General features: G+C 38.0%; 7 protein-coding genes and 1 non-coding gene across 11 annotated transcripts; 4 read left to right on the top strand and 4 right to left on the bottom strand.

Moving 5' to 3' along the window:
* Window positions 1-154: 154 nt before the first annotated feature.
* TRNAI-AAU lies at window positions 155-228 on the bottom strand. Its single transcript has one exon. It is a non-coding gene; the product is annotated as a tRNA-Ile (tRNA).
* A 2,886-nt stretch (window positions 229-3,114) lies between these two features.
* On the top strand, window positions 3,115-3,548 carry BNAC05G04450D. Its single transcript, XM_013842822.3, has one exon. It carries the CDS (start codon window positions 3,115-3,117, stop codon window positions 3,376-3,378), a length of 264 nt encoding a protein of 87 aa, XP_013698276.1. The 3' UTR covers window positions 3,379-3,548.
* On the bottom strand, window positions 3,523-7,075 carry LOC106402146 (probable sugar phosphate/phosphate translocator At1g06470). 2 transcript variants are annotated; one of them, XM_013842821.3, is made up of 12 exons: window positions 6,884-7,075; window positions 5,890-6,448; window positions 5,633-5,802; window positions 5,381-5,466; window positions 5,225-5,274; window positions 4,932-4,999; window positions 4,721-4,821; window positions 4,587-4,599; window positions 4,303-4,487; window positions 4,080-4,166; window positions 3,886-3,980; window positions 3,523-3,771 (listed from the first exon to the last, which is right to left on the bottom strand). In XM_013842821.3, the coding sequence occupies exons 2-12, from the start codon at window positions 6,162-6,164 to the stop codon at window positions 3,654-3,656; spliced, it is 1,248 nt and encodes a 415-aa protein (XP_013698275.1). In that variant the 5' UTR covers window positions 6,165-6,448; window positions 6,884-7,075; the 3' UTR covers window positions 3,523-3,653. The 2 variants fall into 2 exon arrangements, with proteins under 2 accessions (XP_013698275.1, XP_022559375.1); XM_022703654.2 differs by lacking the exon at window positions 6,884-7,075 and adding an exon at window positions 6,826-6,844.
* A 1,461-nt stretch (window positions 7,076-8,536) lies between these two features.
* BNAC05G04430D lies at window positions 8,537-10,999 on the top strand. The gene is made up of 7 exons (XM_013841661.3): window positions 8,537-8,811; window positions 9,073-9,186; window positions 9,610-9,735; window positions 9,850-10,060; window positions 10,239-10,353; window positions 10,456-10,620; window positions 10,745-10,999. The coding sequence occupies exons 1-7, from the start codon at window positions 8,707-8,709 to the stop codon at window positions 10,779-10,781; spliced, it is 873 nt and encodes a 290-aa protein (XP_013697115.1). The 5' UTR covers window positions 8,537-8,706; the 3' UTR covers window positions 10,782-10,999.
* Window positions 11,000-11,241: 242 nt separating this feature from the next.
* LOC106401192 (protein ROOT PRIMORDIUM DEFECTIVE 1-like) lies at window positions 11,242-12,740 on the top strand. Its single transcript, XM_013841660.3, has one exon. It carries the CDS (start codon window positions 11,427-11,429, stop codon window positions 12,603-12,605), a length of 1,179 nt encoding a protein of 392 aa, XP_013697114.1. The 5' UTR covers window positions 11,242-11,426; the 3' UTR covers window positions 12,606-12,740.
* Window positions 12,741-13,115: 375 nt separating this feature from the next.
* Window positions 13,116-17,275, top strand: LOC106400603 (ATP-dependent zinc metalloprotease FTSH 8, chloroplastic). Of its 2 annotated transcripts, none has more exons than XM_013840953.3 (5): window positions 13,116-13,276; window positions 13,571-14,748; window positions 14,952-15,265; window positions 15,359-15,599; window positions 16,825-17,275. In XM_013840953.3, the coding sequence occupies exons 2-5, from the start codon at window positions 13,576-13,578 to the stop codon at window positions 17,173-17,175; spliced, it is 2,079 nt and encodes a 692-aa protein (XP_013696407.1). In that variant the 5' UTR covers window positions 13,116-13,276; window positions 13,571-13,575; the 3' UTR covers window positions 17,176-17,275. The 2 variants fall into 2 exon arrangements, with proteins under 2 accessions (XP_013696407.1, XP_048613782.1); XM_048757825.1 differs by lacking the exon at window positions 13,116-13,276 and adding an exon at window positions 13,278-13,336.
* A 133-nt stretch (window positions 17,276-17,408) lies between these two features.
* BNAC05G04400D lies at window positions 17,409-18,356 on the bottom strand. The gene has a single exon (XM_013840954.3). The coding sequence runs from the start codon at window positions 18,192-18,194 to the stop codon at window positions 17,535-17,537; it is 660 nt and encodes a 219-aa protein (XP_013696408.1). The 5' UTR covers window positions 18,195-18,356; the 3' UTR covers window positions 17,409-17,534.
* Window positions 18,334-22,913, bottom strand: LOC106400602 (probable alpha,alpha-trehalose-phosphate synthase [UDP-forming] 7). 2 transcript variants are annotated; one of them, XM_048757824.1, is made up of 4 exons: window positions 19,584-22,913; window positions 19,237-19,510; window positions 18,827-19,162; window positions 18,334-18,725 (listed from the first exon to the last, which is right to left on the bottom strand). In XM_048757824.1, exons 1-3 carry the CDS (start codon window positions 21,518-21,520, stop codon window positions 18,851-18,853), a joined length of 2,523 nt encoding a protein of 840 aa, XP_048613781.1. In that variant the 5' UTR covers window positions 21,521-22,913; the 3' UTR covers window positions 18,334-18,725; window positions 18,827-18,850. The 2 variants fall into 2 exon arrangements, with proteins under 2 accessions (XP_048613781.1, XP_022558552.2); XM_022702831.2 differs by having other exon boundaries at window positions 18,334-19,162.
* Between the last annotated feature and the right edge of the window lie 1,023 nt (window positions 22,914-23,936).

Raw genomic sequence — 23,936 nt, 5'->3', positions numbered from 1 at the left:
GTTCACTAATTAACAACGTGCCGTTATAATATTCTACCAGTTGAACCACTTTTTAGTTGGGCCAACTAAGGGCCCATATATTTTTCGACCAAGGGATTCGTATATTGGGCACTAAAAAGAAGGAGAGGTAGTGTTTAGGATCAAAAATGAATAATGGCCCATGCAGGTTTCGAACCTGCGACCTTCGCGTTATTAGCACGACGCTCTAACCAACTGAGCTAATGGGCCTCGTTGCAAATCTTAAATCATTTTAACCAATTGAACTAACACCATTTCCCCTTTTATTATTTTAACTCTTGGGAGGGGTTATTGGTAGATGAATTTGTGTAGAGTTTATGAATTTTGAGAATTGATAGATTTTAAAAAGTTATGTGGATTGTGAAAATTTATATACATAGACTTATGAAATTTGATCATAACCTTTTAAGATTGATATAGATTTTTCATGAATTTGTATTACCTCTTTCTATCATTTTTTGTAAAATAAATATAGAATCTATTTATTTTCTAAATCATATAGCACGATTATTTATTTTTTGCTTTCAATTAAAAAGAAAATAATACAAATACATACAAAATTGAACAATTTTTCTTAAATAGTCATTTTAAAAGATTTTGTCACAGCTGTCAAAAAAAAAGCATTAAAAAGAGCATTAAAAAAAGAAAATGACCAAAAGAAGTTTCATTAAAAATGTAAAAGACTATTTTACCCCTTGTCGTATAGATGTATAAGTGATAAAAAATAAAAAATAAAAAGAAAAAGTTTTTTTTATATAATTTTGAATTATATGTTTTCAAATTCGAACATTTTTATAATTTTTCTATTTTTAAAAAAAAAATTCAAATTTTCTTTTTTGAAATTCGAAAATGTTTTTTAAATCTATTTTAAAAAAAATATTTTAAAATTATTACTCTCTCCGTTTCGAATTAGATGTCGTTTTAGAGCAAAATTTTCGTTTCAAAATTAGTGTCGTTTTATGATTTCAATGCAAAATTTATTAACTTTTTATTCTAATGTATTTTTCTATTGGTTGAAATCTGGTTAGGTGTATTGGTAATGATGTTTTTATCTAGTAAATAGATAAACTTAAATGTTTTATTAATCTGTGTGTCGAAGTCTATAACGACAAGTAAAATGAAACGGAGGGAGTAAGATTTTTAAATGTAATTATTAATAATTATATTAAAATACTATATTTTAAAAAATAATTATGTATTCAAAAATGTAAAAGCATATGAATGTAATGAATTATAGTTTTGAACATATAATTTGAATTTAAGGTGCAATAGATATTTGGTAAGAATACTTATTTTGTTTTCTAGTTTTTTATCACAAAGATTTTGAAAATCACATGGATACATATGATATTTTGAAAGTTGAGTCTTATGAGTAAAAATGAATAGAATTCATCTCCCAATAACACTAGATTTAGTTAGTATTATAAAATCAATAATAACTAAACTTTTGGAATAACAAGAGATTTGAATGGATTTTGAAAATTTTTAAACCAATAACACTGGATTCTACTAAGATTTTTGAAATCCAAAAACTAATAACAATGGATTTTTAAAATTTTTAAAATTCACGTACTAATAATCCCCCCTTAGCTTGTCGTGTGAAAGTAACACTCATTTGAGTGCTTACCCCTTTTTTTCATATCGTAGATCGTGAATCATGATGATACGCATGCATGCTTTGTTGTTTTAATGCCAAATTGATTACAAAACTATGCTATACGTTACTCATTTTTCAAGATCTTCAGGCTTAGGTCTTCAGGTTACTAGGACCACTACTAAACAACTGGACGTATAGCATAGTGGTCCTAGTAACCTGAAGACCTAAGCCTGAAGATCTTGAAAAATGAATTTTCATCCCTCGAGTCAGATGTTTTTGGACAAACCAACTTTCTTAACGTTACCAAAAAAAATCAGCTTTCTTAATATTCGAGTGTGTTTCAACTGCTTTTGACTTTTCTGAGCCTATTATTGCGTGCGGCGCGACTAAAATTCGTGTCGACAAGTAAAGATTAGCATGGTGGAACTCGTGAATATTTATTTATCTATGTGTCGGGCCAATACAAGTTCCAAAACTAAGTTGATAAAGGCTATACTCTAGGCAGTAGCGGCCCTGGACAGAAGCGGCAGAAGTATCTGCTTCCGGCCTTTAATATCAAGAGAAAAATTTTGGCTATTTTTTCAATTACTATCAGTAGGTCAGATGGTTAACTATCTGTTGTTCTTCTTCATTGTACCAAGTTCAAGCCTCCATGTCAGCCTTTTTTTTTTAATATGCCTCCATGTCAGCCTTTTTTTTTTAATATGCCGGACTTGACTCTAAGATACTAGTATATGCTGTCTGTCACATATATACTAAGTTAATTAAGGAAGATAGGTAATTTAGTGTTTTAATAAATGATCATCCCAACCTAAAAGAATACACATATGAGAACTGACAAGATTAAGTATGATTAATTACATAACTTTCGATTGATTAAAAGAAGAGAACGGCTCTATATATAATGTCACAAATTGTTGATAGAGACGATATGGTCCCTTTCATCATCAAGAAAGTAAAGTAGACAAATAAAATTGAGCTGTCTTGCATCAAAAATAAAATATCTGTATTGGGGCTTTACAAAACATATATAGTTCTTTACGACACTACATCATTACGTAGTTAGAATCTAATCTATTCAATCAGAAATATACATGTAGAATATATTCGTTAATATAACGGTTCATATGAAAAGTGTGACAAATGTAACCGTTGTTACATTGTTTCAGTGGGCCGCCCTGTAAAAAATGCGAAACTGCTAGACCGTTGTTCTCTAACTAAAATAATATTTAGTGACGAAAAGCCTTGCTGTAAAATCCCTAAACTACCCCTCACTCCCTTCTTCCAACCTTTCGCCAGCTAATATGTTTTTCCCTTTCCGAAGAAAAAGGTCAAGAGGATCTCATTCCTTACTTACTCCCACTTTACATTAATACCCTCTCCTTTAACCTATTCACCAGACTGCCACCGTCTCCTCCTTCTGTATAAGAATGCACTGTGACATGAGGACATGATGACTCTGTCGTGAAGAGACTAAGAGAGAGAGAGAGAGACAAAGGATGGGAGTGATTAAGAGGTGGACGTCTGTGAAGAAGAAGAAGCAGCAGAAAGAGGAGATTGAAGTGACGGCGAAAGAAACACATACATGGAGGCGACTAAGGGGTATGTTTTCATCGTCGCCGTCGTTTAAGTGGAAAAGAGTAGAGATACTGCATATGGAGATAGTGGACGGAGTGGTCTACAACGTGATGTATGTAGTCGAAGCTGTCGTTCTCGTTTCGACTCTCTGTTTCTTCTACCTCTGTTGTGGATGCCACATCTGATCTCTCATGTTTTTCACATTCTCTCAATTCCATTATTCTTTTGTATTCATGCTCCTCGTCATCCTTCTCTTAGTATGTTGTTTAGCTTTAGTCTCAATTTTACACAGCAAGCTTATAATGTAATCTGATGTTACTATGTAGTTCTATAGAATAAACTTGAATTCATTTGACTTGCGAATCTCTGATGTTTCCATGCAAAAAGGAAGATAACTCAGTTTCACGAGAGCGTTTATAAAGAGTTACCAGAGATTCTGGATGCAACACAAAAAAATTGCTCAAGGCCCATTTTCTGGATCATCCGTCTCATCAAGAATCACATATTTTCCAGTTTGACTCGGAGCTTGTAGCTGCTTCTCATCTTCTGTCTTGTGTCCCTTTTGTAGTTTATCATATCTGGGAACACATCAAAGCTAAATATGAGATTATATTCATTTATCAATACATCAGATGTTTAACAAAGAAGTTGTCCAAAGTTCCTTCTCCAGGAGGAGAAGAATCATTACTTACTTGTACAAGTTGAACAAACTGACGCCAACCATGATAATCATCAGACCAAAACCTTTCAGCCACGTAAATTCGTCATGGAAGTAAAACACTGCAACCTGTACACACCAAGTAGAAGAACAACAACGAAGATATTTACATCTCTCATTGGATTCATCAAATACTCAGCAGTAGTAATGATACAATATAGCACTTACCACTATGGTGACAGCCTCTTTAACGACGCCCGCTATTGTGACGGTTACAGCACTGGTCACCGAAACAAGAACATACTCTGTTAACACCTGAAACAAAATATTAACTAGTGAGCATGGAGGAACGATCGGATACTAATCTAGATCTTCAAAAGCTACTTCAACTTCCACCTATCAAGGCAGGTTCATTCTTACATAAAACTATAAATTGTAAGCAAATGCTTACCATGAAAAAAGCTAGTGCTCCACCAAAAAGCATCAAGAAACAAGTTCGAGCAAAATGCTCTCCATTATCAAAGTATCTGTTCTCTCTAAATTCACTCCATGGATCCAGAAGGAGAGAAAGAAGACCAGTCACTATAGCCATCACTGGTGCCACGCAACTCATAAATGTGAATGGATTTTTCAGGCCTAGATGAACAGAAGAGTTGTAGATTAATTCATGTATTCTAATTTTAAGAAATTAACAATGAAAACTACAAACAATAAAACACCAAGAGCAAAACTCACCATAGGTTTCTTTCTAACATATCGTGTTGTCATCAAGATGCCCCAATTATATTGGAAGACAGAAACCAAGGGTTAGTATACATAGATCCAATGCATGGTTTAGGAGTTATTTAAAACTGATTTAAATAACATACCTGCAAAAGAACTTGGGTCATACACCAACGGAAACCAGACATGACGGCAGCAAGCATGACAAAAATGAAACCCCAAAACTCAAATTCCGTCTCCTTTGCAACTGGATGCAAATGAATAAAAATTAACAGTCTGGTTAGAAAAAATCAAAAACTAAGGCATGTGGATGAATATTGTAGCAAACAGAAAGACATATTTTGGAGAAAAACATACCTGATAACAACACTCCTGCTGAGATAACTGAAATAATGCCAAAAAGTTTCAGGCTTGGAGACTCCAGCCTTACAAGAGAAACTGTGTCAGAATAAAACAAAAGAAAAGGATGGAAAATGCAGCATAAAATCAGTGTGATGATTGATTAAAAAGGATGTGTATTCAAAGTGAACACTGTAAAGGAAAGTAGTATTAGGTTTTAACTAGAGCAACAGAGTCTACCATTGATAAATTTGTTAAGTACAGACTCTCATGCATGGTCTAAAGAACAAGATAAGGTATGAATAAAGCACCTGAAGGCAAAAGCAAACAGAAGAAGAAATATTGGGGCTGCTGATTTGCACTGCAAATGAAAAAAACGTGAATTACATCAGACACGTCTTGGCTTCTTTCATCCACAAATTCCTAACACGTTGCATAGGCCTACAATATAAAATAAAACAACTAACCATTGTTGCAAACGTAACCGATATGAAGACAAGTGACTCGTTACTTAGGTTTATATCCAAAGCAGTTGCAAGTGCTGTTGGTACAACTGTGAAAGGGAAGTCCATGTTGGTCATCAGTTCATAGAAACTCAATATAATCAACTTCTAAAAACCGGAAAAGCTAAATCACGTAGAAAGTAATGGCTAAGGGAATGCTCATTAGCAAGGAAACAAAAAAGAAAGGAGTTCACTACATAGTTTAAGTTAGTTTACCTCTAATGAAATAGTCTCTCCATGACATGGTAACATCAGGTTGAAATCTTCCCGACCAGTACCATGTTATCATCTTTGATAAAACCGCTTGAATAGAAAAATGAATGGTATTCATTAACAAGGGAGCAGGAAATTTCCCCAAATCATCTCCTAAGAGAGTTTTGTTGTACCTAGAAAAATAAGCAAACAAATCAAATGCTAGCTATAAGAAAATAAATAAAGAGAAGGCTAAGTGATCGTCACAAAGACATACTTACAGAGTCAAAAATGTGCTGAAAGTGTACCAGACAAGTATAAAGAATAGTGTTTTTAGGATGTCGGCTGGAGAGATAGCATCTTTGGAGGGTGTAGGCAACGTTTCGAGGTTATCACCGGAACTGTAACCAACATCAAAACTGCTGGAGCGGTTTGTCTCCTTGCTGGTTTCGTTTTCAATATCAAACGGCTCTAAAACCTGTTCTCTGTCTACATCCCCCTGACTAGATATAACTTCAAGTGTGCCACCACCACGTAGATGCACTCTTTGCTCCATCAATAATCCAAACTCAACAGCCAACCTTTTTGGCTACCATTCACAGAGCATACAATCTAGTACACACGGCCTTTATTTACCCCTGTGATGGACTTTGGAATCTCAAGGAATAAATATATATATCTTTGACCCCGTTCCAATCATATACTCATATGTTCAAATTGGTTCAGTGTCCAACTCTATCTCTAGAGTATCCCAGCAGATTAATTGAACTCAAGGAAGGTGGGAGCCTAAGCTTTTGATGAATAAGCAACGCAATGCTCCGGAATCACTTGATGTTTGACCTAGAATCACAAACAGAAGCTTAACCCAGTAAAGATTACTGTAAAAAAATACCATTATCCTAACCTAGCAACTAATGATCTGAACAGTAAGTGGAAAGAGCAAAGCAAGAGCCACATTTCACTCAAGGGCAAGCTCGTAAAACGCTGATGCAAAGATTCAACAATAGATTTTAACAAAAAGAGAAAATGTGACCATCCGTGAATAACATTGGCTGCTTCAAGAAGAGAGTAATTGAAGCAATAGCCATTATAAATACAAAAAACGGAAACCAACATTTAACGAATCTGAGTTTCGATTCAGCTCAATCGAGAATTAATCTCATTCCAAAATCAGGGAGAAGCTCAATGATTCCGAGCTCAAAAAAAAAATCAAGAACCTGAATCGGGATTGAGCTAAAAGAAATCCACAGATTCGAATTGGAAGAGAAGACCTACGATGAGGGAGAGGAATCGGGCGTGGATGGATCTGATCGGAGCGTGGGAGCTAAGCTGAGCTGCTGGATTGATTTGATTTGATTTGAGAGTCGATGATGATGGTTGTTGGAGTTTGGTGCAAATTTACGAAAACATTGCCCGCTTGTGAAAATGCAACTTGCGTTTCCTTTGCAGATTGTAACAAATAAACTTTTATAGTTTGTGAGACTTTTCGAAATAAATATAGAAAGGCGAATTCATTCAATTTTTTTTTTTTACGTCAAGGTTTTTTTTCTTTAATATTGCATAACAAAGAAACAAAAGTCCGAACCCAACAAAACTGGATCCGGACCCAGCAATATTTTACAAACCAAAGCCCACAAACAGTCGGACATCCATTCAAAAGAAAACGGGCCTGCAGCCCACAACACTCAACTCGAAATCGGCGGCCCAGACTTCCCTTTTTGGCCGACGCGTCAAGGAGCCGGGACGCGTGTTGAAATCTCATCATCAGCACGCCACGCGTCAACCGATGCCTCATCCTGACCGTCACCTACGCGAAAAACCGCCTGAGCACCGCCACCGACACCTTAGTTACGCCGGAGCTCGAAACCGGTGAGCCTCCAACGTAACCACTTTTCTTCAGCTTTCAGAACTCTATGCGGAGAGCATCCTCGATCTCATCGAGATCTCATCCGTCTTACGAGAGCCGCGACCCACAGCAACACATACATCACACGCTATACCCGACCACCACTTCTCACCACTAGAGCCGGCGACGCAAAGCTGTGTAAGCCTTCACCCCCCCGGAGACAAAACCGAGGAGACGTTGCTGAAGAAGCCAACCACCTCCCGGAGACTTGAGCCGGCGACGACGGAGCTTTAGTAGCCTCCACCTCCCGGAGAAGAACTTCACCACGCTTCACCTCCACACGACCGCGCCTTCACTCCAATAGCCCAGCCACCGTTGATGACGGTTTGCTCCTCGAGCTATCGTCTCCGGATGAGAGTCAATCAGAGCTCGGGCAAAGCGAATCAGGGGGAGGATGACGAGAGAACAACAAGGATACGGACTGCTTTAACGGAAAGGAAAACCAAGAGGTTCCGGCGAATTCATTCAATTCTATTTGAAATTTTTGTACAAAAAGATAATAGATATTTGTCATTCTACCAAAACTTTCATTCGATTCCTGGTTTGGTTTCAGCTTGTTTTGAATATTAATTTTAATTGACTGATCATTTTTGCTAAGTTTTTTTTTAAAAAATTGAACATTTTTTAGCCTTGATTCCGTTGACATCTCTTTATCATAATGAAAGAAAATTTATATTCAGATTAAACGAAATAATTAGTTTCAAAAACGTTCAATCATATTCACATTTTATCAACAAACCATATAGCAAAAAAATAATACTTGTTCCTTAGAGTCTCTAATATATTGTAGATTTTTCACACATCTTAATAAAACACATTAAATTTGCATAGTTTTTTGTGTTTATTTTTTTCTATAATTTTAAACCAATAAAAATTTAACTAAGTTTTTTGAAGTTTGTAATTAGTTAATAAAATATGCATTGAAAATATAAAAGATGGATCTTTTTAAACATATAAAAGACGTAATTTTAATGAACGAAGGGATTTTAATGACGTATTTTCTTTTCATTTTAGGATGGGTCCTTGTTTTTGTTGTCCGTTTCCCCGGAAGAAAAATATCTCTAATCTAATCAATCACCCCCCACCTCCCACCCCCACACACTGAGAAGATATTTTCGCGCGCATAAGTTAAAGCCACTCGTTTTAATCCTTGGTCTCTCACTCGCTCACACATCGAAGAGATCAGCGAGATATGGAGCTCGATTCCCTCACCGCTAGACGCAGACTCGCCACCGTCGCCGCTCACTTCCCGCTAGCCACCAACGATCCCGTCTCCACCGCATCGCTCGTTCCCTTGGTATCATCACTCTCTCTCTCTGTGTGTTCGCAATAGATTTGAATTTCATCGATCAGCTTTCTATCTATAGCTGCGTCGGTTATGATGAATACATGATCGTAGCTTTACTTTGTCCCACTCGATATTTACTCATCAAACCCGTCTTTTTTTTCACATGAACCAACGACTGTTTTGCTTTCTTTGATCTGTCTCAAATAGTATGGTTTTGATGTTTCCTTTGTTTTCGTTTAATAAATATTTCATTCATTTGTGATGCCTCAGAACTGTAGCGGCAGTTTGAGCTCTGTCATCAGAAGATGCGACAACAAACTCTCTTTTACCCGCCAAGCATCTTCTGAGCAGGGCTTTTTCATGAAGCAGGCTTCCCCTGACGAGGTACCACAAGTTCCTTTTTATCTGGTGATTATAATCAGCCGCGGTGGAGTCATCATGTCTGTGAAGTTGAGATGCTTAAATAGTTTTGTTCTGTTTGTAGAAGCCGGAAAACCGAATTTGATAATAAACGATAAATAAAAACGAAATAGACGGAAACGGAAGACAAATCTCTTTCCTTAGATCTTAATGTTCGCTCCATAAGTGCGACGGACTTATACGAATTAGAGTCCCAGGATAAAACCACCATAGTTTAACACGCGGCACCCTACGAACTATTCTCTAACGATTGACTTGTTGCTGTGATGGTCTTTTTGATTTGTAAAACCGTAAGAAATGAATGAGAGAAATGCTTGTCGAGCATGCTTTCTTTCTTTTTCAAAACAGAGTTCCAACACTGTTGTCTTCTTTCAATTTATACACTAGGCTGGCTCTGGCGGCGGCGTCACTTTGAAGAACTCTGTCGTTAGAAGAGGTGACAACAGGCTGTATTTTGCTCGGCAAGCATCTTCTGCACAGGGTCTTTTTATGAGGCAGGCTTCAACTGATGAGGTACACCATCAACTCTCTTATTTTAAAAATTTTCTCTTTTTCTCTGGTGACTAAAATTGCAAATGATACTTTATTATATGAAAGAAAATTATTGTTCAAATATTTTTGCCACAGGACGCTGCATCTACCAAGTGCTCTGCGACCAAAACGAGTGGCTTCCCTTCTTCACAACAACCATTGCTTTCCAGACCTGAGTACGCCCCACCACAGTTTTCTAAGGCCGCCGCAAAAGATGAGTTCTTTGTTTGTTCTGATTCACCATATCAGCTAAAGGAAGGCTTGGAAAAGCCATACAATCCTGATCTTCCTAAGTTAGCCAATCTAGGTACGCACGCATACACATAAATATAGGACACCTGATACACTACATTTTTATACGACACAATATATACAAAGAAATATAGATACCTGGATCAAAGTACAGGAGCTAGCAACCGTACTTCAATCAAACGCTTCTTCACTGATAAACATGAGAACTTATAGAAGCGTATTTTCTTTTGCAGGGACTGTTTGGTCTCCGAGATCTAATGTCGCAGAGTACGAAAATAACTACCTTGTGGCAGTAGAGCTACCAGGGGCTAGTATCAATGATATAAGAGTTGAGGTCGACAACACAAAGTAACTAATACTTAATCCTCACACATCTTTTCAATATGTTCCCTTTACTCACACACTAATATGCCTTAAGTAACAAATATACTTACCGTCCTACTACTGCAGCTTGACTGTGACAGGTAGACGCACATCTGTCTGTCAAAAAGTTGATGCATGCACCAAAGGTTCAATTTTTGGATATCAAAAGCACGAAATTCAACAAGGTCCATTCAAAGTTTCCTGGCCATTCCCTAGCAATGTGAACAAGGATAACGTTGCTGCTGAATTTATGTAAGTATAGTCGCACACCTAAAAAGTAGTGGTTTTAGACCAGTCACTCAAATTAGTTATCTAGAATTTGTCAAAAGTTTCATAGAGAGCACTAACACCAATATATTATTTGAATTTGGAGCAGGGATGGGATTCTGAGAGTAGTTATTCCAAAGATTTGAGGATTCATCGTTCTGGAACCATATACAAAACAGTAAATAATGTGTATAATATATGCTGTTTGTGTGGAAGAAGAGAAAGAAAAACAATAATTGATGAAAGATATGTAAAATAGTTTGGTCTTTTATTTATCATAGATTGCAGACAGGCATGCTCAGTTGACGGAGTAAGCCATGTAAACAATCCATTAATATAAGAACAAATAAAGCTTGATTACTAATTTACTTCTCATTTTATTATGTGTAGAAATGGATAGTTTGAAGCTTAGTTTGCAGTTTTTCCATTACACACAATAACTTAAAGACACTGTATATTAGCGGGATAGGTCCTCATACTTGCGGCAATTTACGAAGTAGCTACTAGATTTTGTAAATTTACAATCTAACATGTTTAGGCCTTTATAATACGATTTGAACATTTTGAACCCAAAAACAATAAGAAGAAAAAATCGATTCAGACCACAAGGATCATACAAAGATCGACTCTACAAATATCGAATACGACACGGCATGTACTTCTGTAGTTTGGTTCGTTAATAACTGCTAGAAAGTTTTGTTATTTCGCCATGCACGCAAGGTGTTCGACGTAATTCCGAAAAGAGTGTTTTATAACAACGTTGTGGAACGAAGACATCTCCTTAAGCCATTATGAGGTTTAGCTTCTTCATGAGATCACTTCTGCTTCACCCCTGTGGAGGCTCCATCATCACCGTCCGATCAAAAACGACGTCTGGTCAGTACGTGGCTTCAAGATCAAGAGACCCTGTTTTCGAGAAGCTCATGGACAAATACAAGAACCTCCTCAAGGTCATCGCCATACAAGACCTCATCCTCGCCAACCCAACAGCTGAACCTCCTTCCGTATCCATCGAGTTTCTCTCCAGGCTCTCCCAGAAGCTCCACCTCAACCGTGGCGCTGCTTCTTTCCTGAGGAAGTACCCTCACATTTTCCACGTCTTGTATGATCCTGTGAAGTCTCAGCCCTTTTGCAGGTTAACTGATGCAGCCATGGAGATTTCTCGCCAAGAGGCTTTGGCTATCAATGCTTCTTTGCCTGTTGTTGTTGACAGGTTGGTCAGGCTCCTGTCTATGTCTATATCAAAGTCAGTCCCTCTTCGTGCGGTTTTCAAGGTTTGGAGAGAGCTTGGACTCCCTGATGACTTTGAGGACTCTGTGATCTCAAAGAACCCTCATGTCTTTAAGCTTAGTGATGGTCATGAGCCCAATACACATATCTTAGAACTCGTTCAAGAAGAAGGTAAAGAAAGTCTGAATTTTGAAGCCGCGGTTGAAAAATGGAGGGTGGTTGAGTGTTGTGAGGAGGATTGCAGCGTCGATAGAACCGAAGTTCAGTTTAGTTTCAAACATTGCTACCCACCAGGGATGAGACTGGGGAAGAACTTTAAGGCTAAAGTGAAGGAATGGCAGAAACTGCCTTACGTGGGTCCCTACGAGGACATGGTTGGCAAGAAAAGGAATAAGTCCGGTGTGATGGGAGTTGAGAAAAGAGCGGTTGCGATTGCTCATGAGTTCTTGAGTCTGACTGTAGAGAAGATGGTGGAGGTAGAGAAGATCAGCCATTTCAGAAAATGTTTTGGGATTGATTTGAACATAAGGGATTTGTTCTTGGATCACCCGGGGATGTTTTATATTTCAACTAAAGGGAAAAGACACACGGTGTTTCTCAGAGAGGCTTATGAGAGAGGACGTTTGATAGATCCAAATCCAGTGTACGATGCGAGGAGGAAGCTTCTTGATCTTGTCCTCTTGGGCCGCCATGCTGCTTTATCAGATTCTAGGGAGACAGATATGTCTGAAGAAGAATGAACATGTTAGTTTCTTTAATCCTTTTTAGCTTAAGATATGCTGTTTTCTGTATGCTTATCTTATCCAGTGAAGTGTATGAAACACTTGAGAGATGAGATCACCAAGAATCTAATCAATCTTGAGCCTCTTTAATTGCATGCGTTGAGGATTGACGAAACAAGATAAGATCTCTCTTTGTTGTGTACTTTGCAAGTGTAGGTTATGTGGAGAGTTAGAAACTATTCAAACTCAGTTAGTCTTTCTCTTCTTTAAATTTTGCATGGTGGTCAAATGATGCATGTGGCTTTCTTTATGCTACTAAAACTCTTTTACGTTTTGGTTATTTATATTCTCGACTTCTACCACGAAAATGACATCCCTAATTGCAATCTTTTTCTTATTTTTATGACGGATGTTTACAAAATTAAAATACTGATTTGTTATTTTTGTGTGTAAAAGGTTGGAAAAATCAAAAATGAATCTGAAAATATATTGGAATTTATAAAATACAGGATATTTCCCTAATTAAAATTATTCAACTCCTCTTAAATTAAAAGCCATTGAGAGGAAGACACGTAAGATGTTCAGAAACCACATGTCTTGTCTTCAAAAACCCAACTCCTCTTAGTTCTCTTTGTCCGAACAATCTTCTTTCACATAAGCCTTCTCCTTCGTCTACCAATTTTCCACAGGTTTGATTCTCTTCTCACTCATCTTTGCAATCTCAAGCAGCTTTTCTTCGCCTTACTTTGGTCTGTCCCTCTGTAATCTCCGTCTTCGTGTGCATGATTTTACACTTAATAGCTATTTTGATAGGTTATATTTATGGAGCATAGATAGGTTCCAATCTCTGTTCACATGCGTCGCTATTGGTCTCTCACGTTGATTATACTGTTACCATAAATTTGCATGTTCAAGGTCATTCTGCTCTTCGTTTGGATCTTGTTATACTTTTACCATAAACTTTGATTAAAATTGATGTATAGTGCAAATGGCTGCTTCATCGGCTTGTCTCATCGGGAGCGGATTATCTGTCTACACAACTAAACACAGGTCTAAACAGCTAGTGCTCTCCTCAAGGTTTGCTTCAGTTGATAGGACGACATCTAAAGTTACTCTTGTGAAGGCTTCTTTAGATGTGAACAAACACGAAGCAAGAAGAGGCTTCTTCAAGCTTTTGCTTGGAAACGCTGCAGCTGCTGGAGTGGGTTTACTCGGAACTGGGAAAGCAAACGCAGATGAACAAGGAGTTTCTTCGTCAAGGATGTCTTACTCTAGGTTCCTTGAGTATCTAGACAAAGGAAGGGTTGATAAAGTAGATTTGTACGAGAACGGGACAATAGCTATTGTGGAGGCTGTTTCTCCTGAGCTAGGCAACAGGATCCAGCGTGTACGCGTGCAGCTACCGGGACTGAGTCAAGAGCTTCTCCAGAAGCTGAGGGCAAAGAATATCGACTTTGCAGCACATACTGCTCAAGAAGACCAAGGCTCTCCGCTACTCAACTTGATTGGGAATCTCGCATTCCCTCTGATTCTCATTGGCGGTTTGTTTCTTCTCTCGAGACGGTCCTCCGGTGGAATGGGTGGTCCCGGTGGTCCCGGCTTCCCGCTTCAGATCGGTCAGTCCAAAGCAAAGTTCCAGATGGAGCCAAACACTGGTGTAACGTTCGATGACGTTGCTGGAGTCGATGAAGCCAAGCAAGACTTCATGGAAGTGGTGGAGTTTCTGAAGAAGCCTGAGAGGTTCACTGCGGTCGGTGCTCGGATCCCGAAAGGTGTTCTTCTCGTTGGTCCTCCTGGAACTGGGAAAACACTCTTGGCAAAGGCCATTGCTGGTGAAGCTGGTGTACCGTTCTTTTCCATCTCTGGTTCTGAGTTTGTTGAGATGTTTGTTGGTGTTGGTGCTTCGAGGGTCCGTGATCTTTTCAAAAAGGCCAAGGAGAACGCTCCGTGTATTGTCTTTGTGGATGAGATTGATGCTGTTGGTAGGCAAAGAGGGACTGGTATCGGTGGAGGTAATGATGAAAGAGAACAGACGCTTAACCAGCTTCTGACGGAGATGGATGGTTTTGAAGGTAACACTGGTGTTATCGTGGTTGCTGCAACCAACAGAGCTGATATTCTTGACTCCGCCTTGTTGAGACCAGGACGTTTTGACCGGCAGGTATATGCTTTGTGACTCTTTCCCAAGGCGGTCCCTGAGGTTTAAGGGGCTATAGGCGATTTATTAAAGATTTCAACTAAATTTTTTTCTTATAAATTTGGGGGTCTAAGGCCAATGTTGACTTTGCCTTGTCTAGAACCTGCCCTGCTCTTTCCATAGATCTTCTGCTTCTGGTTGCTTAGCCTGTGGTGGTTTTAATGCAGGTGTCTGTTGATGTTCCAGACGTTAAGGGAAGAACAGAGATACTAAAGGTTCACTCTGGGAACAAGAAATTCGAGGATGGAGTTTCACTAGAAGTAATAGCCATGAGAACGCCTGGATTCAGTGGAGCTGATCTTGCAAACCTCTTAAACGAAGCTGCCATATTAGCCGGACGCCGTGGAAAGACAGCGATATCATCTAAAGAGATTGATGATTCGATTGATAGAATTGTAGCTGGGATGGAAGGCACTGTCATGACTGATGGGAAGAGCAAAAGCTTGGTTGCTTATCATGAAGTTGGCCATGCCGTCTGTGGGTAAGTCAGAATAAGATCAGAAGCATATGTCTGTGTGTGTGTGTGTGTGTGTGTGTGTGTGTTATCTAGAGTTCATTCTTTTTGTTATTGCAGAACATTGACTCCAGGACATGATGCTGTCCAAAAGGTCACATTGATACCAAGAGGCCAAGCGAGAGGTTTGACTTGGTTCATTCCCTCAGATGATCCAACTCTAATCTCCAAACAGCAACTGTTTGCAAGAATTGTTGGTGGACTCGGTGGTAGAGCCGCTGAAGAAGTCATCTTTGGTGAGCCTGAGGTGACTACTGGTGCAGTTGGTGACTTGCAACAGATCACCGGTTTGGCTAAGCAGGTATCTAATAGAGTCTCAGCTTCACTCTTTTGTTCTGTTAGCCCAAACTTGATGCGTATACACAACTAGATGATTCTCCTTTACTTTTACGCATGGATATAAATATTTTAAAATAAATACAGTATAATAATTGGTTAATATTTTACATTTAATTTAAACTAGATTTGGACCCACACAACCGTGCGGGTATTAATTTTCATGTTTATATATATTTTACATAATTAAAATATATTTTTTAAGTTACTTATATATTTAAATGGTTATATATAATTATTTTAAATATAAAAATTTGATAGTCTTTATTCTGTAAGTTAATTGATTATTTCAAATCATCACATATATTTGTTATTTTTTATTATATATATTTTAAAATTATTTTTTATTCAATTATTATGATCATGATCCGTAATTCAAAGCGCTAGATTTTCTTTATCAATATTTTTTTATGTTTATTCATTTAGGATAATAACTATATATAAAAATTTATGATAAGTTAATTTTATACATGAATAATCTAATTTACTAATGTTAACCCGTTATACCAACATATTATATTTCTAGCATAAATTTTTAATGTTTGTGAAAATAAAATATATTAATTTATCAGTTTAAAATAATTTTATCATATTTATTTAAATACTATGTTTTATTTTAAAATGATAGATATAACTATAAAATAGTAATTTGATATATATTTTTTTCATTTTGTAAAAGATAACTGAGTATATATATATATATTAATGTATAATAACATTAATTTAATTACTAATTACAAAATTAGTGAAAAATATTTATATACAATTTTTGATAATTAAGATATTGTTATAATATTTTTCAACACATTTGTTAAGAAAATTAAATATATATATTTATATTTTAAATTAAAATATATCAAATTATTTTATGATTTAAGTAGTTAAAAGATTATATATTAGCATTAAGGAAATACATCTAATAAAAAATTTAAATGATGATCCAAATAAAAATATCACACATGAATCAAGGTGAGTTTGTTAACCAATCCGGTTTTTTAGGAGTCGATGTTATATTATAAATGATATATTATTAATTCATATTATTAGTAATAAATAAATGATAACTGATTTCTAGTGAGGGTCCATTTTAAAAAAAAATCACACATGAATCAAGGTTGTGATTTTTGTTTTAATATATAAGATAATTTTATAATTTTTATCAATAATATTATATTATAATGTCATTGCAGATGGTGACAACATTTGGAATGTCTGAGATTGGACCATGGTCGTTGATGGACTCATCAGCACAAAGCGATGTGATCATGAGGATGATGGCCAGAAACTCAATGTCTGAGAAGCTTGCGAACGACATTGATTCAGCGGTGAAGACACTGTCAGACAGAGCGTACGAGATAGCTTTGGGGCACATAAGGAACAACCGTGAAGCCATGGACAAGATTGTTGAAGTACTTTTGGAGAAAGAGACAATGTCAGGCGATGAGTTCCGAGCAATCCTGTCTGAGTTTACAGAAATCCCACCTGAGAACCGTGTTGCTTCTTCGACCTCGACATCGACACCAACACCAGCTTCTGTCTGAGTAAAAGAGACGTTGAAATATCTCTGTGTACATCTTTGAGATACTTCCCCATACTAAGTAACAAGTATATATATAGAAAGAACTTTTTCAAACTCGAGCATTAATGGCTTAAACTAAAACTATGTTTGTAAATGTGTTCAATAGTTGTCTCAGATTCAGAAGCACTGATGGATAGATCAATTGCTGAAATAACTAGTTATGTTAATAAGCTGAAAGAGACTCGACACTAAAACTGAAAAAAATAAAAAGAATCAAATGATTCAAGCTCCTAGATTCAAGATTATATATACAATGCATCCCAAATAGAACAGGAATCAACCCTGGTTGTAATACCATGATCAATGTCTAAGTTCCAACCTTTAAACGTTGAAGCTATTCCCAACACCAGCTCCATTGTTCTCTCCCTTCTTCACCCACACCATGGTCCTTGTTTCATGCTTTTGGTTTCGGTAATAACCTTGTCTGCTGTTCAATCTCGCAGGTACCTTGACTTGTCTGTCTCTTCCATCCTCTTCCACTCTCTTCTTGATCAAGAGATGCTGAAATTGAGTTTCTAAAGAAATCAAATTACTAGCAGCAGCAGCATTCTCTCTGTTTTGAACAATATTATCTCCGGGAATCTCCTCTTTCACCGATACACTCTTGACAACCTCTTTCACAGAGCCACCTTGATTCTTCTTATTCTTCTTCTTAGACCATTTCTTCTTTCTATCCCTCCAATATCCTCCATCTTCACCCTTCTTGCTCACAGTTGCAGAGACCTCGACTCCTTCTTTATCAACACAGTTTGTTTCCTTTTTCAGACGGTTGATATGAAAACGCCCCTCGAGATTTACCCTTGGTTCTTCTTTTTCTCTCTTTCGTTGTCCATCGACTTGCTGCTGCTTCACTCCTAAGTCTCTTTCCTTGTGTTTCCCTTCTTTCTCCTTCATCCAGCGCTCCTGAAGCTGAAGGATGGATACGTAGTTAGCCGGAATCGAAGCCACACTCTTCATCTTCCCATCGGTACCCTTCTCCATTGGTCTTTTCTTTTCCTTTGCAAAAGCTCATCACTCAGTCATCAAAATGCAATTCAACCAATCAGAAAAAAGAGGGTGAAGGAATTTTAAAAAAAAAGCAATCCGACAGTAAGCGACAATATATTGAAAAGACATGAAAAGACAAAAAAAAAAATTATATTGAAAATTCTCAAACAATGGTGAACATATCTCATCTTTACGTAACATTTTTTTTCACAGCTTTTGCCTTCTCAGACTCAGTGAACAGCCGAATCCAAAACGAAAGTCTACCAAGATCATCCAATTACAATAATAATAACAGCATTAGAAATGAAAATGAAGACCAAAGCTTTTGCTTGTTGGCTTGTTGCTACTTCAACATCCTGCAAAGCTTTTAAGAAACCAGACAACTAATTTTCCTCGTCTTTACCATCTGAACAGAACAAAACTTCACACTGCCTTTTATTCTTTCTTTCTTTCAATCACAACAGACCAAACACCACTCTCTTCTCTTGTTTTCCTTGTCGTTGTCTGTATCATCTCTTTAGCCATCTATGCACATTATTCATTTATGAGAACAAAACCATCGACTGTTGTAGAAGAACGAGAGCAAGTAGGAACCGGAACTGAGATCATATAGAGCAAAAAAAAACCTGGCAAAGACTCTGGTTTCCAAATCAAAGGGCATCGTCAAGCTCACGCATAGAGAAGTTCGAAGCCTCTGATGCTTCAGCTAAAGATTCAAGCATGCTTCTCACTTCCATAGTATCATCCAAATAATATTTAGCCTTGCTTGGCTTTTGCCCAACTGTGCATGCAAACACAAGAGCATCTCCGCATAGCAAGTTCTTCGACATCGCATTACCAATCGCCTCAAACATGTCTTCATCAGATCGGTCATCTCCAATACACAGCACGAAATCAACTGGTTTCCCCTCTTCAGCCATTGATGAAAATATCTTTTCTGACACATATCCTTTGCTCACTCCCTTTACAAAAAAAAAACAAGAATAAGTATACGCTTTGGATCAAGCAGAATTTTTTATTTTTATTTTAAACTTACTTGAGGCTTGACTTCTACAATGTAGTGACCGCTCTTAACTGCAACAGGCTCATTAGCTAGAACACTCTCTAGATGCTCTAACATTTCCTTTGCTTGCAAAGAACCAAAGCCCGGATCTGCATCCCTGTATTGCCAAACAAGAGCACTATCTTTAACTTCAATGGAAGAGCCATCCGTAGATTCAGTGTACTGTTTCATCACAGGCTCCACGATCTGCATCCAACCAAAATCAGTTCCCTGGCCACATGTTTCCCACTTTTCACTGCCTGGCCACCTAACAAATAGACAAAAAGGCATGTTATGTTACTAACACTGAAGGAGAAGAACTGTACACATTTAAAACGTACTTCAAGAAGTAACCATGCTCTGCTGCAATTCCAATGTTTCTGCACGGAGAGAACCATTCGCCTAAGCTCTCCCTTCCTCTTCCGCTCACAATAAAAACTGAATTCTTCTTGTCCTCACAAAGCGCAGCCAAGAAGTTCATAACTTCTTGGCTGGGAGCTTTGTTGATAGAGTTCTGAGGGATCAGAGTGCCGTCATAATCCAACAGTATACCTCTGCTTTTCGCCCTCTTGTAATCCGAAACAATCAACGGTATCGAAAGCTTCCTAAAGTTAGGATCAAGCGCCACAACTCGAAAACCAAAACTAATCCCCATCCCCCAACACCTTTTCTTGAAATGGTCCACGCATATCCTCTCTAAATCTTGCAAGAAACTCCTCGACCAAAACGCAACGTCGTGAGTACTAACGTACCGGTAATGCTTCTCATGCCGCAGCCGTTTCTCACCGTCGCTCATCGATAAGGCCTCGTTCAGCGCTTCACCAGTCGCTTCGACGTTCCACGGGTTCACCCTTATAGCTCCGCTAAGCGAAGGAGAGCATCCGATAAACTCGGACGCAACCAACACGCTCTTCTTTGCACCCTGTCTGCATACTATATACTCATAAGGAGTCAGGTTCATCCCATCTCTAACGGCCGTAACGACCACACACTCGGCGATATGGTAATAAGCATTGATCTCAGTGATCGAAATTGGAGTGTCAATATATACAATTGGTTGGTGGTATCCAAACTCTTCGTTGATCCTCCTACAGGTTTCTTCGATTTCGCCGCGTGTTTTCTCAATGTCAATCCCTTTACCCCTAGCGGGATTCACAATCTGAACCAAGACGGCCTTCCCCCTCCAGGTAGAGTGCTGCTTAAGCATTTGCTCCATTGCGAGCAGCTTCAGGTTGATCCCTTTGAAAATATCCATGTCATCAATCCCAAGCAACACCGTCTTGCCTTCGTAACGCCTTTCGAGCTCCATCACCTTCCCTTCCTTCTCTGAGTCTCTCATCACGGACTGGATCCGTCCCATGTCGATCCCCACGGGCATGATCTTTATCCCCACGGTCCTCCCGTAATACTCCAGCCCAATGTAGCCTCGTTTAGACTGATACTCCAACCCTAGCATCCGGCTGCAGCATGTTAAGAAGTGACGCGCGTAATCGAACGTGTGGAAGCCGATGAGGTCGCTGTTTAGTAAAGCTTTGAGAATCTCTTCGCGAACGGGGAGAGACCGGTAGACCTCGGAGGAAGGGAAAGGGCTGTGGAGGAAGAACCCCATCCTGATACGGTTAAATCGTCTTCTTAAAAAAGTAGGTAGAACCATCAGATGGTAATCGTGAATCCATACAAAATCATCGTCAGGGTTTATCACCTCGACGACCTTCTGGAAGAAGAGTTTGTTGGCTGCCACGTAAGCCTCCCACATAGACCGATCGAATCTCCCACCGTTAGCAGGCGAAAACGGAAGCATGTAGTGGAATAACGGCCATAACTGCCTCTTGCAGAATCCGTGGTAGAACTTTGACTGCAAATCGGGTGGGAAGAAAGCTGGAACGCATTTGAATTTCTCCAACAGTATTTGCGCCACGTGTTCTTGCTCGTGTGAGCCGACGACGTCGACGCTCAAAGATCCGACGTATAAGACCTCCATATCCTCGGGGAAGCCGTCCTTGAGCTGGAGATATAACGAGTCTTGATCCCAGGCGAAGCTCCAGGTTCCGTTTAGTCTCTCGGCTTTCAAGGGGAGACGATTCGCGACGATGATCATTCGATCAGAGGAAACGGAGGAGGGATTATCGGAGGAAGCTTGATCGTCGTCATCGAACTCGGAGACGTTGCCAGGAACTGTCATTACTCTAGGAAGAAGCCTCCTGCTGCGCTCTCTCCCCATCACAGGGAAGTTCCCTGACGCAAGGTCTAGCAAGTTGGTGTACGACCTAGAAATCATCTTCGCTTGTCTCTGATGGCTAGAGGAATCCACGCACTTGCAAACTCAAACAAGATCTACGCACCCATCAAAGCGAAAATCGAGAGTTTGAGTGATGCCCCCAAATTTCAAAATTAAAAAGATACTGAAGACTCAGATTTCGTGGAAGCACGTTAGACCCGGTTTAAAAGTTTCTACAACTCAGGTCTGGGGTTCGGACTTCAGACTCTGTAATTTATTGCAGATTATAGGAAATTCAGGTTGGAAAGAACAATTTATTAAACAATTATGCAGACTACGGAAGAAAAATTTACAAAAGATCTTCAACATGCTGTAAGTAAATCTGGTCATACGTGGATTTTCATAGGACGGTTCAGGTGATGCAGTTTGACATTGATCTTCATAAGGTAGATACTATATTGTCGGTTGTCGAATCGTTTATTTAATTTTTTTATATCATAATTATAATATTTTAATAACTCAGTGTTAAACAAAAAAAACTCAAATTTCAAAAAGAGAAAAAAAAAAAAAAATCTCTGTTTCCAGCCGCATATGTGTATTTTACAGTAATATCATATATATCCCTGTATTTCGATTAACAGATCTACTCTGACCATTATGTTTTTCTCAAGTCCGAAGCCAAGTTTTTCTTACCAAAATGAGAAATAACGTTTCCTTCGTAATGAAAAAGTTAATTACAGAATAGAAAGATAAAAGATTAATTGGCCAATCTTACTTTTCTAATATGGGCAATTAACATGCTTAATTTGATTAAACCTTTCATATATATATGCCTATAGATATATATCCTAAACTTTTTGATTTATTGAAAAAATCACCAATTAAAAATAGAGATGAAAAAGTAGATTATATGGTTTCTTTTTGACATTATCAGAACTGTAGGGTCATATTCTGAGAAACATAGGAAATAAAGGTGGGATTATGTTATTTTGAGGTAAAGGTGTATAACAGTCGTACGTCGTGTTTGATATGGAAGCTGTTGTTGGATATGTGAATATCAAAAGGAATATTATTACTCTCTGATACTAAATATAAGATGATGTTAAGTGTTTTTTTGTAACACGCATATTAAAAAAATTATTGTTTTGTCTAAAAAATCACTAAAACTATAAATTAGCGTTATTCAACTAATTACAAAATAGATTATTAAATATAATTAGTTGTACAGTTTCTAACAAAATAAAAAATTATCTAGAAAAATGAAAACATCTTATATATTATTCAATTTTTTTTTGAAACATCCTATATTCAGGAAGATAAAGTAGTATTATTTTAGTTATTGTTTTATTTAGAAATTGTTATGATTTTACTGGTCAAATAGAAGTAGCTATGGGTGTGATTATTATTTTAAAAGACCGTCACCGAGTCTTTGCTTCGCTGTCATGTCGTTTTCACAACGTACTTGACGACCAATTCGATTGGACCATGACGTACGAAGAAGTGACAGCCTCGTCGTAGTATCATTCCCTTTCGTTTATAAAAAGTTGGATAAGGCAACTAGCCAGCCGGACTCGCACTATTGCCAGCTGGCATGGTCCAAAGAGTTGTAACCACGCGGAACAGAAGCGCGTGGAGAGGCGGACACGTGATAGGGAGAAACAACGTGAGGACGCGTGATAGATGCTGCCGTATATGCGATGGTGTGGGGACCACTAGCTCTTTGCTAATGAGGTAGTAGTACCTAGGGTTAGGCTCGTTTCGGACACGTGTCGAAACAGGGGAAACGAGTGGTGAACAGAAGTGATCAAGTTGCTTACGTTTTAAAATTGAGGGGAAGAGTCATTATGGTTGTATTTGATTAAAAATAATGTCCCTAGTTTGGTCAATTAGTTGTTGGCTGCACCGTTGTCTCTACTCTTTAATGATTTGATTAGTTGAAGCTTTGCGGTTACAACTATCGACTTTTGCTTGTGTTGTCAAATTTTTGGATGGTAGTTGTTAATTTCATATTATAAACGTGTGAATTACATATCACGATACATTCAAAAATAAATTAAATCTCAGCTGTTATAAAAATGGTGAAAAAATCTATCTTTATCTATAACATAGAGGTTCCTTATATAGAAGATTAAACGATCATAGATAAATGGAAAGATTACAAATCATAACCTCTTAGTTATGAGTCATCCACAATCTGGTTCATAGCACTCTCCTTTAGATGCCATAACCATTTAGAATTTGTAATGTGTTTTAATGTTGTCTCATTAAAACCTTACCAGGACAAAACCATGGTGAAGGAAAAATAGTACAACACACATTACTCCTTCTGATTTGGACATTACTGAAGGTCTCTTGGACCTCTCAAACTTTCTGCAATCCGCCGGTGATGAAGATCTTGGGCAGAATATGCTTCGTCCTCGAACATGGTCGTTGGTTCTTCTTTACCATCGGCCATGCCACAATCTGATCGAACATA

This window comes from Brassica napus, chromosome C5 (assembly GCF_020379485.1).
Source record: "Brassica napus cultivar Da-Ae chromosome C5, Da-Ae, whole genome shotgun sequence".
Lineage (NCBI taxonomy): Eukaryota > Viridiplantae > Streptophyta > Magnoliopsida > Brassicales > Brassicaceae > Brassica > Brassica napus.
Note: the sequence above shows the minus strand (reverse complement) of the source record. Positions and strands in the feature narration are given on the sequence as shown.